A 16,175-nucleotide genomic window follows, 5' to 3' on the forward strand; every position below is an offset into this window, starting at 1 on the left:
AGGCAAAGAGTTCACCAAATACCTAATAAGATTACCTTCAAGTTTTGACAGTGCCTACCACTTTCAGGTTTCTTTATGTTTAACAATTAGTTTAGCTCTATAGCAATACATATTCTTATGTTTTTTCATTTAAAACTTTGCCATCTTCCAGTAAGTATCACTACACTTTTTTTAAAAGATTGGTATCTGAGCTAACATCTGCTGCCAATCTTCTTTTTTCTTCTTCTTCTTCTCCCCAAAGCCCCTCAGTACACAGTTGTGCATTCTAGTTGTGAGTGCCTCTGGTTGCGCTATGTGGGACGCCGCCTCAGCATGGCCTGATGAGCGGTACCATGTCCACCCCCAAACTAGCAAAACTCTCAGCCGCTGAAGTGGAATATGCAAACTTAACCACTCGGCCACAGGGCTCACTGCACTTTTTCATCTTGTTCTTTTTTAATTCCAGATTCCTGAAGATAAAAGAGTGAGATGACCAGTGACTTTCTTTACTCATAAGGAATTTAGTATACAGAATTGTCTTATAGTCAATTATATCATGAGGCTGTATTTACCTTGTGTTTTGAAATATATTTGCCTGATATTTTTGTAACCCTGCCTTCTGCAACTAAGTACATATGAATCACCATCCCTTCCCCATGCCAGGGCAGGAGAATTTTCAGAATACCAAAACCAATTGCAGTACACTTTGAAAGAAAGAACTTTCTTAGTTGAACAAAAGAACAAGCAGTTTGTTTTTGCAAATGATAAAATAATTCACCTTTTTTCTATGTGCCTGTCTTATATGCCTGTGTCCAACTTTACCATTAAACTTTTACAGGCTGCAATAGGATCCGTGGCCTTGGACACAGCAAGGTCACATGGAGAGAAACAATTAGAAGAATATGGAATGGATGTGTTGACAGTGGCATTTTTGTCCATCCTCATCACAGCCCCAATTGGAAGTCTCCTCATTGGTTTGCTGGGCCCCAGGCTTCTCCAGAAAGCTGCACATCAAAATAATGATGGAGAAGTTCGAGGAGAGCCCTCTGAAGAAGTTTAGAGGTGAAAAGAGAGAATGCTAAATATATGATTAGAAAGCTGTACCAGAGGCTGCTTTTATCAAGATAGATATTGAAATATATAATATTTAAGCTTAAAATGTAACAGAACTTAAAGTGTGGTTATTTCTTTAAACAGCATTTTCAGCCATTACCCTTTCCATGTAGGTGGTAATGTTCTACATTTCTAGCCTGATTTCTCTATCTTCTTCTTTTTGCTTCAAACACTCCATCATTATCTTAATCTGTGTGGGGAGAAATACTCTTTAATGTACTACCACGATATCAGATTAACAGGGGAAAGACCGAGTTCGGTGTGGCGTTCTGCTGGCCAACAGCTCGCTCTGAGTGACTGTTGCCGCCACAGTTTTATGATGCGTGGCCACCTAGCCTCTCATGCCTTGAGTTGTTTTTGGATCCTCTTTTCTTTTTAAATACATTGTAATCTCTCATCAGTTTCTCCCCTCGCTTTCCCTGTTAATCTGCCTCTTCTCCATTTCTGCCCCTCTTACTACCTTTCTGTGAAGTATTGTAACTGATTGGCCCCACCAAAATTTTTATGTACACAAAGTATCTTCATTGGCTCTTCCTCTTGCACCTATTTGGATGACAAAAGCCCTCATTCAACTTCCTGCCTGGCTCCACAGAGTCCCCCACTTCAGTGGCCCCTCTGAGTTTGCCTCCCGCTAAGACGTGCCCTGGTCTAGCCCTTTCTTAGTTGTTTCTTGTGACCCACATCTTCAGGCTCTTCCTGTTCTCTAGGTGACAGAGAGCCAATTTTCAAATCTATGCCACTCTCAAGAATATCATATTAATCAGGGTAAGTTAAGCTGCTATAATGAAGAAACAAGAAATACAGTACTTAAAAGAAAATGGAAATTTATTTACCTCTCATGAAACTGGCTGCCTGGTCGATGCTGACAGGGTTACTCTGCTCATGAGGTCTACTGAGATTTGTGTCCTTTTTTTTTTCGGAGGAAGATTAGCTAACATCTGCTGCCAATCCTACTCTTTTTGCTGAGGAAGGCTGGCCCTGAGCTAACATCTGTGCCCATCTTCCTCTACTTTATATGTGGGACGCCTGCCACAGCATGGCTTGCCAAGTGGTGCCATGTCCGCACCCAGGATCCGAACCAGCGAACCCTGGGGCCGCCAAAGTGGAATGTGCGAACTTAACCGCTGCGTCACCAGGCCAGCCCCGATTTGTGTCCTTCTGTCTTGATGTTCCGCCACGCCCTAGCTTAGGACACAGGTTGGAAGTAGATCTCTCCCATGTCTCCTTTCTAGCCTTCAGGAAGAAGGAAAAAAGAAAGTCCAAGGCAAGCAATTTATTTTTAAGAAAGTTGTGAGGAAGTTAGACACATCTCTTCTCTTACCTTCTATTGGTGATAACCACACCCAGCTATGAGGAAGCTGAGAAGTGTCTGTCAATAAACATTCACATTCCTATGAAGATGGAAAGATCAGATTTGGGAGTCAGAGGTACCATTGTATTGGGTGTTACCATCACTTAGTAGCATGTTCTTGCATGTTAACAAGGGCTTTCTAAAGATAGTACCTTTGACCAAAAAACTGACTTCTGTGGCAGGAATTTCAGACGTTGTGACATGACAACAGAGATGATATTAGAAGAAAGGCTTATCTGCATAGGTCGTATTTTATCCCACTTATTCAACAGACCATCTTGGCTTTTGTGTATCACCCGTAAGTTTCTCTTTAGTCTAGGTCAACTCCTGCCTAGTTGCTAGAATAATCACGTTTAAATACAGTTTACACCTTTTATCATGCTGTATACCTGAAGCGTTTATTACTTATCACTTCCCATCTAAACTCTTTAATCTAGAATTTGAAGTTGAAGCTAATCTTGAAGGAGATATTAAATACGTATTAAATGAATGAATTAGAATCTTCTGATCCCACCAAGCTGATCTGCATATGGCCTGTCCACTCCTCTCGTCATTAGACTACCATTCCAGCCACTGCCACCATGACTTTCACCCCTGTCCAAAACTAGCTTAATTCTTATTAAGCTAACACAATATGAAGCCTTAACAGGCTTAATTTTTATGTCAGCCTGACACTGGTTACTCCATGGTAATATATTCCCTTAGTGTTTGTGCTGTCAGTTTGGACTGGGTTAATTCATCCCGAAGTTCAGACAGATGTTTCAAACTGCACTTCGTTGGTTAGGTGCCCCTTGGTGGTACCATAAACCGAATGCTCATCTGGTCCTCCACTTTCACAGACTCTGAAACTAGATCCATTCAACAAATACTTACTAAAGGGCTTTGGTGACCCAGGCACATTATTAAGACTAATATTGTTCGTGTCCTTAAGGATCTGACAGTCTGATAGAAGAGAGAGACAATTAAACAAGAGATTGAAGAATGGTGTGATAAGTGCTGTGAGGCAAGAAGTACAGGAGTGCTAGGGAGCTCGCAGCAGGAGCCCCCAGCTAATCCAGGGGGTGGCCTCGGCTGGGACATGGGGGACGATGAGGACCTGGACAGCAAAGGGCACGTGAGACCGAAGGGCGCAGCAGTTAGCGCTCGTTCCCACCTTCACCAGTAGTTTAAGTACCAGGCTTTGAATACTTACTAACTTATACAAAGTACAGTTAGTATAAGTAAATGAGAATGTTATTATAAATATCCAAGTCCCCAAAGAAGTATCAGAAATGGAACTTCAGTGTGAAGAAATAGTTGAAGAGCCCACTAAGCCCCTGCCGATAGCGTGTTCCATTTTGCACAGCAGGCAGCAAGCTCTTTCCTCCCTCTCCTCGGTGGATGGCCACTGTCTAAATCTCTGTGACTCTGTCCAGTACTGGCCTCTGCAGGGCTCACCGTGTGAAGTCTCAGGTTCATCACCACATCCTAAGTCACAGCTCTTGACTTGGTTGGTGAACTCAGAGTTAACTTGATACAGAGTGTTGACTCCCACCAAGCTAATTTACTCCACCCCAACCACAGATAGAAAGGGTTACTTTAACCTCTGGGTGCCTGAAAGAAGGCTGTATGTACCCTACACACACTTCTGTCAGAGGACTTAGAACCTTTTTTCAGTTTTTTTTTTTTTTTTAACAGGTTTGTCTCCTATTAAATCAGCCCCTTAGGGGTGGGAGCCTTGCCTTGGTCATCTTTGAATCCTCAGCACTTTGCACAGGGCATGGAACACAGTAGGCATTTAATAAATGTTTGTTGACCAAATCAGGAGATCCTCTTCCAGTATCAGAAAACTCCTTGCCACTTAAGAGTTCAGATCTTAGACTGCTTCATCTGTCTCAGTCAGCGCGGGCTACTACAGCAAAACACCATAGATGGAGGGGCTTAAACAGCAGACGTTGACTTTCTCACAGTTCTAGACACTTGAAGTCCAACAGGAGGGTGCCAGCACGATTAAGCTCTGATGAGGGCTCTCTTCCTGGCTTGCCGATAGCCTCCTCTCCCTGTGTCCTCACATGGTGGGGAAATAGAGGGGTTTGGGGCAGAGTGTGCAGCCTCTCTGGTCTCTTCTTATAAGACACTAATCCCATCATGAGAGCCCCACCCTCAAGACTCGTCTAAACCTAGTCACCTCCCAAAGGCCCTACCTCTAAATACCATCACACTGGAGGTTAGAATTTGCTGCGACACAATTCAGTCCACAGCAGGGGTGTCAGAGTTCCAAGGATGGTGCTAGATAAACAGAATAAATTCTTGTTCTTCAGTGCCCTTTTCTCCTAGGGCTGGTGTCATCCATCTTCCCTCTGAGAAGCTCTTTTTTTTTTTAAGCAGACTAAGTTTCAGCTCTTTAAGTATTAACTCCAAATAACCCTGATGAGATTTGAGTGTCCTCAAAATTTCCTCAGCCATAGATTTGCAAGTGATCTCATCCATTACATTCTTTAAAAATAATATTATTTTTTCTGATTACAAAATAATATATTTCCATTGCAGAAAATTTAGAACACAGAAAAGTGCAAAGAAGAAAACTGAAACTACTCTTAATGTAAACACCCATTTTATGATTCTTTTAAATTTTGCTCTTACAGTTTTGGGAGGTGTCTTATTTTCAGAAAGATATATCATCCACTGAATTAGTTGGGTGAAAGGTAACATAAATACTTTATATTTGAGTTCCGTGAAGATATATAGATTGAAGAATTTTTGTTGTCTATAATGAATGCTAAGCTTTCCAAAAAAATCATTTATTCACCTGGTAATATTCAAATATTCACTTTGCAATGAATAAAACAGACAAATCCCTGCCTTCATGGAGCTTATGTTTTAAAATCCATTCATTCACTCACTCGAAATATTCTCATAACATGCCTACTATGTGCCAGGCATTATGGTTGCTGGGGAATACAGTGATGAACATGATAGTCAAGGGCTCTGTTTGGTGGAACTTGTATTCTAGTTGGGAGATTGACCCTGTGGGGAATACAAATATGAATGAGACATGATACTTGCCTCCAAGAACCTTACAAGAAAATAAAATATGTACAAATAGCTGTAATCCAAAGGAAGGATTCAGAGTCTGAGTTAGGGGAACTTCTTAAAGGAGATGACACTTGAATTGGACCTTCAAGGGTGGCTATGGTTTGCATTGGTGGGTTAATATTAGGGAGTAAGGTGAAGAAAGGATTAAGTAGGTGGAGGGCCAGTATATTAGCAAAGTTTAAAAACAGTAAAGCTTAGGATATAGTAAATGATTGACACTTAAGGTTGATAGAATTAGTGAGAGGTAAGACTGGAAGAGAAGATTGGCACTTAATTCATACCAAATATATCATTAGCCAAATTTCTATTTTTATTGAAGTGCTTTCAGAAGTACAGAACCATTTATATAGAAGATATTTTAAAAACTATTTTTGGGGCCGGCCCCGTGGCTGAGTGGTTAAGTTTGCGTGCTCTGCTGCGGTGGCCCAGGGTTTCGCTGGTTTGGATCCTGGGCGCAGACATGGCACTGCTCGTCAGGCCACATTGAGGCGGCGTCTCAAACTCCACAACTAGAAGGACCTGCAACTAAGATATACACCTATGTACCAGGGGGGATTTGGGGAGATAAAGCAGGGGAAAAAAAAAAAAAAAGATCGGCAACAGTTGTTAGCTCAGGTGCCAATCTTTAAAAAAAAAAAAACTATTTTCATCATATTAAATTTATTGAAAACTGCTGTCATGAATAAGGTTCTCCTTGTTCCTCAGAAGTTTTTTGCTTTCAATGGCATTGATGCTAATATAAACAATTTAATTATTTTTAAGTTGCTGTTAATTTTTTACGAGAAAAAATATCAGATGTTTCTTTAGATGTTGTTTAATCCATTATTAGATGTTCATCACATTGTCCTTAAATAAATGAAGGACATTATTTTTTAAACATTTCTGAACGTATTTCTATATGAATAATTTCTGTAGTTCTCCGTAGCAGGTGGGAATTGCTTCATGCCATTTTGGGAGCAAGTAACATCACAAGTGTTAGTTGACTAACTCAAATCTGGCCTGAGCCCTCTGACCTGATGAGAATTCCAAAACGCCATTTGTTGATGTGCCCTTCACTTCTTTAGATGGACCCGGAAGCACTTCACCTCCAGCAGTCCACTGCATCTGAGGCACAGAGCTGTGCCCTGGAGGTCATCGGACTTCTCTCAAAGGTCCTTCCTCCCAGTATCCTTGGGGATCTACCTGCTTTCCCTTTCCCTACCATGAGAACAAAGCGTTTAACCCTATAAGCACAAAAGACTTTGTCTACTCTTCTAAAACAAGGAGGAAAATAACTTTCCATCTTTGCTGAGATGTCTACACCATGCTGAAGGTGGGAGGGGGTTACAATGAAAAGAGAATTTCTCATTGTCACCCAAGAAAGAGTTGTAATCTGAAGCAGATCTTAAGTGATAAATAGGAAAAGGAGAAAGAGAACACTGCCGATAGACAAACTAGAAAAAACACAGAGGCAAAAAGGAGTACTGTCTGCAGGAGGAAAAGTTCGGATTATCACAAGAAAAATTAGATACAAAAGAGCAGTTTGTCCTTCTAAGAAGTTTGGATATTCTCCCATAATAGTTGTTTTTGTCTATATTTTAGGAAGCTTGGAGATTCCATTAGAGGAACCTTATAGACAACCTTTGGGATTGAGAAATCAAGGCTTCTGGGCCCACCTTCAACCAGAGCAGTTCTGCTTTCATTTGTTTCCTATGAAGGTTATTTTGTGAGGGGGGAAAAGCCAAAGGTTCTATACTGATAACAGGATATTGTGTTTACTTTGTACCAAGCCCTATTCCAGACACTTGCCAGGTATCAATTCATTTATTCTCACCACCACATCCTTTACAGTGAGAAAACCGAAGCTCAAAGAGATCATGTAATTGCCGGTGGTCCCATAGCTAAAAAGTGGCAGCGCTGAACTTTGAACCCTGACGGTCATGACCCCACAGACTATGCCCTTTTACGATTGCACTATACTTAAGCTGATTTAAGGGGAAATACGATCTGAGTTTTGATAAATTACTTCTGGCACGTGCAGCCCCTGGCGCTGTTTTTTGGCTAACGGGCTCTGTGACGTCAACTCTGTCCCTGGACTTGTATAACCCAGTAGGTCAATAGTCAGAAAAGACTGAAAACACATCAGGCGGTCCCAGGTGATCCTGGAACCCACGCCTCCGCAAGCCGAGGCGGCCGCCAAGCCACTGGAAGGCGCCGCCGCCGCCAGCCCCGCCCCGCCCCCACCGGCCTGCACCCTCAGGCTCCGCCCCCGACCCCCGACCCCCGACCCCTGCCCCCTGCCCCGCCGGCCGGCCCGCCCGCTCAGGCCCCGCCCCCGCCCCGCCGCCGCCACCCGCCCCGCCCCGCCCCGCCGCCCCCGCCGCGCCCGCGGCCTTCAGCCTGGCCCCGTGACCCTCGCAGAGGTCCGCTCCTGGCGGCTTCTGCCAGAGCGGCGCGCGGTCTCCGCGGCGGTTGCTGGGTGCCAGGGCCGCTCCTGGGGCGGCGGGGGATGCTAAAGGAATTGTAGGTAGGGTCCATTTTTCTCGACACTGCCCCTTTCCAGGCCCCGGGGCACCAGCGCCTCGTCCCCCGCGCTGGTCTCTTCCGGCGGCCGCGGGAACGCCGCTCCCCCTCCATTCGAGGGAGCGCCCGTCTTCTCCCCACGACGCGGGGCACAGCCGCGGACCCCTCCTCTCCCCTGACTCGGTCCTTCACGCCCTCGCGTCCCTCGCATCGCTGCTCCTGTTCGCTGCCTCCTCTCTCTCGTCTTACAGGTACTCACAAGTAAGAAAAAAGCGGGTCTGTCAGTCCAGACCGCACAATCCATTTTATTCAGCGCAGCCTGTTGTACAAATAGTGAATACCTGCACAGGAGCCTTCACGCGCGCCTGTGACTGGAGACGTGGCCCAGGATTGGCTGCTGATGCAGGGAGAGCGCTCCTCCGTGCTCCTTCACCCTGCCCCGCTCCCGGTGTTGGCTTTCTCACAGTGGACCGCGCTGTAGCTCAGTGCGTTTAGAGGATGGGACAGCTGTTGCACATGCACCGTGTGTCAGGCGCATCATTTAGGAGGCCGCCCAAGAGCTCTGCAGGCCCACGCCAGGCCCCTGACGCCCTCCAAGTGTGCCCTGTAGTCTGTGACAGATCAGACGCAGTGATGGAGAGGGCGATTGGCCCGGTGGCACTGAGGGAGGCCACACCCTACTCCCTGGTTTTTCGCAGGGAGGTAAATAGAACTGTTATTTGTGCAATACAAATGCAGAAAATTAACAGATTACTATCACATCTAAAACATTAATGCGCCAAACGTCTTAGTCGTTTGGCACATTATGAAAACCTATGAAATGCTATTCATATTTGTTACTTTCTATGAGTACCAGAATTTATACTTGTGTTTCTGTCAGTTGATTCTCTCTTGTCATAAGCTCCTGCCCATTACCAGACAAAAAGAAAGAGGCAGGTGCAGGGATAGTAATATATAAGGTAACATTTTGATAGCAGTCCTCTTTTTGTGCATAATTTTCATACTCATCCTGTTTATACACTCTGTGAGATAGAGTTAGTTAACAAAACTCCATTTTACTGAAGAGGGAACTACATAATGACATTGAACAGGACCTGGAACATAGTAAAATATGCATTCAGTATATATTTGTTGAAGAGATAAATGGATAAGATTCTCAAGGAGCCATGCCTTATTCACCTTTGTAATCCCGACACCCAGAGCTAAGTCTAGCAATAGTAGCCCCACAAATATGAGTCAGAGAAGTTGAGTGACTTGCTCAGAGATGGGCATATGTCACATCTTTTTAAGGAATCTACTGCTTTGCCAAGCGTTGTGAATACAACGGTAAGGAAGACTGGTAAGATTCCTGTTCTCATGGAGGTTAAATTCTGGTGAACAAAGATAGAAAATAAACAGGTAATATATGAACAAGGAAGTGTTGATAATGGTGAGTGCAGTGAAGAAGTAAAACCGTGTGAAGTGAGAAAGACTAGGGGAGGGGTTACTTTAGATTGATTGGTTAGGGAAGGCCTCTCTGAGGAGCTGACATTTGTGCTGGCCTCAGTGATATAAAAAAGCCAGCCACAGGGGCTGGCCCCGTGGCCGAGTGGTTAAGTTCGCGCACTCCGCAGCAGGCGGCCCAGTGTTTCGTTAGTTCGAATCCTGGACGCGGACATGGCACTGCTCATCAGCCCACACTGAGGCAGCGTCCCACATGCCACAACTAGAAGAACCCACAACGAAGAATACACAACTATGTACCGGGGGGCTTTGGGGAGAAAAAGGAAAAAATTAAAAAATCTTTAAAAAAAGCCAGCCACAGAAATATTTGGGGCCAGAGGATTTCAGGTAAAGGGAACTTCAATTGCAAAAGCCGTAAGGTATGAAAGAGCTTGACTCTTTCAAGGAACATCATAAAGACCGCTGTAGCTGGAATGTAGAGACAGCGGTACAGGATAAGCATGAAGAGATAGGGAGGGGCGAAATCAGGTAGTGCTCTGAATCAGCCATGGCAATATACCCGTGGTATACATTTGGAATGTATGTAAAGTGTGATGAGAAACTAGTACAGAGTGTTTCGGAAGGGAGTAATCTGATTACTTTATGAAAAGGTTTGTTCCACCTGTCATGTGAATGGGTCATAGGGATGGGGAGCAGATTAGTAGCAGAAGACACTTGCAGTAATCCAGGAGGGAAGGAAGGACAGTAGCTTGGGCTAAAGTGGTAGGAAGTAGATGGCTGTGAGATAGATTTGGAGGCAGAGCCTACAGACTTGATGATGTTTTAAATATAGAGGTGAGAAAAAAAAGGGGAGCTCCTGATTTTCATCTTGAGCTTGAGTGGATGGTTGTGCCCTTTACCAAATGGAAAAGACTAGGGAAGAAATAGTGTGTGTGTGTGTGTGGGGGGGTATATTCTTGTTTTGCTCACCTTAAGTTTGATGTGCTTATTAGAAATCTAAAGTAATTTGGGAGTCGAGTTCTGTGTAAGGGACGAAAGATAAAAGTTGAGAGTCATCAGCATGTAGGAAAAACTACCTAGAGAAAGTGTGTTTGTAGAGTATTCCAATGATCAGAGGTAACGCCGAGGAAAAGAAGCAACCAAAGGAGATGGAGAAGGAGTATCTGGTGAAGAAAACCTGAAGAGTATGATGACTTAAAAGCCAAGACAACAAAGCATGGCCAATGGTATTGAAACATGCTGAAGAGTCACATAAATAAAGAGATCTGACCATTGGATTTTGGCAACATATGGTGATGTGCTCTGACAAGCACAATGAAGACGAAACGTGACGTGAAGAAATGGACATAGCACAGACTTCTCAAGATACTTTACTATGAAGAGTTGAGAAACGGAGGTAACAGAGGAATATGTGGGGTCAAATTAGGGTCTTAAAGATGGGGATAAAAAGGCTGATGGGAACGATCCAGTAGAGAGGGGGAAAAATTATAGTATAACAGAGAATGTGTATATTAGAGGAGTAAAGTCTTTGAGGAAACAAGAAGGAATAGGATCCAAAGAACTTGTATGAAGTATTGGCTTAGAAATATGAACATAAAATTTACAGTAATAGGAAGAAAGGTAATGAGTATAAGTAGAGATGCAGGTGGATGGGTAGATTCAGTGATTAGAAGGTGAGAGAGTTTCTGCCTGATATTGATTCACTTTTTCTCAATGAATTATGAGCATGATCAGTAAGAGGAGACTAGGGATGTTTGGGTAGGCAGTTTAAGGGGCAAAGGGAAAGTAGAAAATAATCATTGGGAGGACAGAAGGCAATCATACTTGTCTTAGTCTGGGACGCTGTTATAAAAATACCATAGGCTTATAAAACAACAGAAATTTAAGAATTTTTTTTTCTCTAAGTATACTTTTTTGGTGAGGAAGATTGGTCCTGAGCTAACATCTGTTGCCAGTCTTCCTCCTTTTATCTTTTTTCCTCCCCACAGCCCCAGGACATAGTTGTATATGCTAGTCGTAGGTCATTCTAGTTCTTCTATGTGGGATGCTGCCACAGCACGGCCTGATCATAGGTCCACACCCCGGATCCAAACTGGCAAACCCCAGGCCACTGAAGTGGAGCACACGAACCGAACCACTCAACCCTGGGGCTGGCCCCTAAACAACAGAAATTTATTTCTCACAGTTCGAAAGGCTAGGAAGTCCAAGATCAAGGTGCCAGCCTATTTGCTGTCTGCTGAGGGCCCAATTCCTGGTCCATGGATGGCCAAAAGGGGCAAGGGAGCTCTCAGGGTCTCTTTTAATAAGAGCCTTAATCCCATTCGTGAGGGCTCTGCCCTCATCACATAATCACCTCCCAAAGGCCCCACCTTCTAACACCATCACGTTGGGGGTTAGGATTTCAGCCTAAGGATTTTGAGAAGACACAAATCTTCAGTATATAGTAATACTAGAGGAGCATGGTAGCATCGCTGGGCTCGATGGAGTGGCCATTTGATATTTGTGGCCTTCTGAGTGTGTGGCTGAGATAGGGTGGAAAAAAAGATGATAGGAGCCAAGGAGATCAGGAGCTGAAAGACCAGAGTGTGGGGTGGGTAGACTGCCTGGGGATTAGTGGTTAGGTTCGTAGCTAAACTAGTTCTTGAACCCAATCTCCTGACTTTGCAGCTCAGTGGGTTACCATTTTACTGAGAAGTGATTCAGATCATTACTCTTTTGTGCCACTTACCCTTCTAGTTAATATAAAAATAAAAAAGTAATTGTGGCCTGATTTTTTTTGGTCCATATATCCAAATTCTAGACTTCATAGGCTGGTGCTTCTGTCTCTCTTGTCCCTTTAATATTTACTTGTTAAATTTTTTGGCTTGGTTTTCCTGGTGTTGTGGGGTGTTTTTTTTTTAACCATTTCCATCAATATGTGTTTATTAAAGTACAGAAGCCTACCTCTTAAATGATAAAGGGAAGGTGAAGGATGAGATTTGGAAATCTCGTTGCCTGTAGAGCTGGGATGACCAGTGACAGGGAGGCCTGATCTGTGTTCACTCTAATAACAATCGTAATAATGGCATTTGGATAGCCCTTTACATTTTGTGCTATGCTTTTATTTTCTCATATCTCATTTGACTTTGTAACTAACTTTTACAGATGAGGAAACTGAGGCTCAGAGGGGTTAAGGCTCTTGGCCATGGACACAGCCTAGTAAGCGGCAGCATTATTACACTGTTCTGATACTGAGGCTCACGTTTTTCACTGCAGAAATTTGCCTAAGTGTTTACACTCCATTATATCCAAAGTGATATCAAAGAAAAACTCTGCTAGGTAGAAAGTAATGGCTGGGTGCAGTCCTCTTACAATGCAAAAATTGTTTGTATATGTTTAAAATCCAACAGTTAATGAGATTAGATATTTATCTACCATGCACTGTGTTAGGTAATTCAAAGAACTCGGAAATGATTATGAAATTTAAACTGGTAGGGAAATAGATGGAAATGCAAGTCATTAAGAGACATTTCTTGGACCGTCTCCCACATACCTTAAGTGCTTACACAATACCCTGAATTGACTAAATTCTATATGCAGAGGAGAATGCAGTACCAGTGACATAGCAGACTCTCAGTGAATATTTGTCAAATAAAAGAATGATAATAGTTAAACAAGCAATTACAGTAGTAAGGTGGATGCTGTGAGAAGGGGTAGATGCTATGATAAGGATGCATCCTGGGGGCCGGCCAGGTGGCATAATGCTTAAGTTTGCACACTCCCCTTCGGTGGCCTGGGGTTCACAAGTTCGGATCCCAGGCATGGACCTATACACTGCTCATCAAACCATGGTGTGGCAGCATCCCAGATACAAAATACAGGAAGACTGGCACAGATGTTAGCTCAGTGGCAATCTTCTTCAAGCAAAAAGAGGAAGATTGGCAACAGATATTGGCTCAGGGCCAATCTTCCTCACCCCCCAAAAAAAAAAAAAAAAGAATGCAAAGTGAAGAGAGCTTCCACAAGAAGGACTTCTTACACTGACATAGAGTTTGCTGAGCAAAAAGCAGGGGTGTGGGGTTAGAAGGCAGCATACAGAATGTAAAGTCTCAGAGATGTGATGCATGGCAAGTTTGAAGAACTGAAATTTCATATGCCTGAAGTTTAGAATGTCAAGTGAAGAATGAAGAGATAGGCAGGGACAAGGTTAGCCCTTATTACAGAGGGCTCTGTAAGCTATGTTTAAGGAATTTGGACATTTTTCTTCTATGGGAAGCCATTGATGAATATTAAGCAGGAAGTTCTCATAATTGCCCTACATTTTAGAAGATTACTCTGGATTGTGGAAATTCCACTGGGGAGGACCAAGACTGGAGGCCCTTATGGTGTTTTGGGGGAAAGGTGCTTATGGCCTGGACTGAAATAATGGCAATTTATATGGAGAGAGATGGACAAAGTTTTTAAATATTTAGGAGCCTGATTTAACATGATCGAGTAACTCAGTGGATGTCAGCAAGGAGGGGTAGTGCATAGAAGGAATGACTCCTCGGTTTCTAGTTTGAGCAACTAGGTAGATGGTGGCTCCAATCTCTAAGACAGGAAATTCTCTGAAGAAGGAATAGGTTTGGTGGGGAAAGGTCTTGAATTCAGTTGTGCGTATGTTGAGCTTAAGATACTTGTAAAGACAATCAGGTAGAGATATCCAATGAATAGTTAAATATGCTAGTCAGAATCTCAAGAGAGCTTCTCTAGGCCAGGCTCATTAGCATACTGGTCACCATTAGAGCCACAGGAGTGAAATACATTGCTTAAGAAATGTATGGAGAGCAAGAAGAGAAGAGGGCATAGGGCAGAATGCCGAGGAAGTCTAACATTTCAGTGCGCATTGAGGAATGGACAGAGGAAAAGAAGCCTGTAAAGAAGACCAAGAAGGGACAAGCAGAGGGAGAAGGAAGACAGAGCAAGTGACAAAATGATGTAAGAATTCCAAAGGGGAAGACGACTGCCAGTTTGGTGGTACACCTGCAGGAAGCTTTCCTTGGAGTGACCCTCAAGCGATAGACAGATATCATTTACAAAGAAGAGATGCGGTGGGAAGGTATTCCGAGCAAATAAAAGAAAACAAATAATGCGTGGGAGAACATGTAACAGTTTAATTGACTGAAATGCAGGGTCCAGAGAACTCAAGAGAAAGCTGACAAGATAGTTTGTGCCATGTTGTGGAAAACAGATTCTGGGTAAGTTGTTGGCAACTGTTCTATAGGTGAGAAAAACCAATGTGTTTGGTGCTAAGGGAAAGAGAATAATATAAAGCATACTCTGAACCGTGGAATGCCATTTTATTGTGGAAACAAGATCTAGGCACTTGAAAAGAATATAAATTCAAGATAATATCTGATTATTGAGAACAAACACCAAATACTATAGGAATTTTAACAGTAGCAAAGTCTATTTGAATTGGAATAGTAGTTTTGCCCAGAGTTGTATTTTTCTGATTGAACAATAATGCCAGCTAGTCATTATCTTAAAAAAGAAAAAATAGATCTAGTTTGAATGCTCTTTATAAAGAATATTCTGTTTGTGGGTATGACTCTCAAATTCATTTGTTAAAAGATTTATACTGTAGTTGTTTTTAGTTGATGACCTTTGATGTAAACTCAGACTTGTCTGAAAGACAGCAACAGTTCCAAAGACTTCAAAGGAATACAGCCTCACAAACACAGAATTGATGCACATTGATTTGATTTTGGAATGCTGATACAACCTTGCATACCTGAATAAATTTCCTCTTTGTCCTGGTGTATGATTGTTTTACATTGTTGGCTTCAGTTTTCTAATATTTGTAGAAGACAGTAATTGCTCATTTCTGAGACTTGCTGATCTCAAGTTTTCCCTACTTTTAAACTCTAGTTTTGCTTTTAGGGTACTGCTGGGCTCATAAGATGAGTTGGAAAGTGTTGTCTCTGGTTATATTTTCTGGAACAGATTGTTGGGAGCACTAGGTTTCTGGAGGGAGACCTGGCTGAGGCCCTAAAAGCTGCATCCCACAGCTTTCCCCTTGGATAGGCAACAAGCAGGAAATGGTATTCGGAGTCAGGGACCAGAAGCCCAGGGGGATCCAGTCTAGGTCAGAGGTGAACAGGGAGCCCCTAGTGGGCCCGAGAAGGAAGAGTCCTGCCTGCCCATGGTCCATGTCCACAGGACCTTCCTCTGGCCTCGTCCTCTCTATGTGCACGTTTTGAGCTTTTGACGGTATTTTCCCCACTTAGAGCTGAAGCCATTGCGGAGACTGAATCAGAAAACAAGGTCCTAATCTGTGTGCAAGAGAAACCGGGAAAATGTTCCCTCTTCCGGCAGAGTGTCGAAAGGCAGCCACTGTCCTGGGCAGGACGTGTGCTAGGGACAGGCACGTGCTAGTTTGACAGACACGCCCAGCTTAGTGGTTGTGGCTCTGCCTGAGAAAACGCCTCCAACCGCTTAGTCCCAAGAGGTCGGAGGGGCCCTCTCTGCTCCTGGACAGGGTGAACCACACTGCAATGATCCTGTCCTCGGCGGGAGGGGCACTTGGGCACGTCCTTCAGTAGCCAGGGAGGGGACTGGCACTTCTCCCTTCTCCACATAAACTGAGCCGCTCACTCTGGGAGATTTCTAAATTCGAGGAGGAATGTGAGTTTCTGGATCTGGTTTCCATGAGCGCTGCGAGCGAAAGACTCACACCTCCACTCCCAGGATT

At 43.6% G+C, this 16,175-nt stretch overlaps 1 protein-coding gene across 1 annotated transcript in view; it reads left to right on the forward strand.

Moving 5' to 3' along the window:
* Positions 1–1,148, forward strand: part of LOC139044380 (sodium/hydrogen exchanger 9B2-like) — a 54,606-nt gene extending 53,458 nt beyond the window's left edge. The window contains exon 10 of the mRNA XM_070503876.1: positions 818–1,148. Coding sequence (XP_070359977.1) covers positions 818–1,039 — 222 coding nt within the window. The 3' untranslated portion in view covers positions 1,040–1,148. The remainder of the gene's footprint in view (positions 1–817) is intronic.
* Positions 1,149–16,175: the final 15,027 nt, after the last annotated feature.

This window comes from Equus asinus, unplaced genomic scaffold (genome assembly GCF_041296235.1).
Source record: "Equus asinus isolate D_3611 breed Donkey unplaced genomic scaffold, EquAss-T2T_v2 contig_803, whole genome shotgun sequence".
NCBI classification, from domain to species: domain Eukaryota; kingdom Metazoa; phylum Chordata; class Mammalia; order Perissodactyla; family Equidae; genus Equus; species Equus asinus.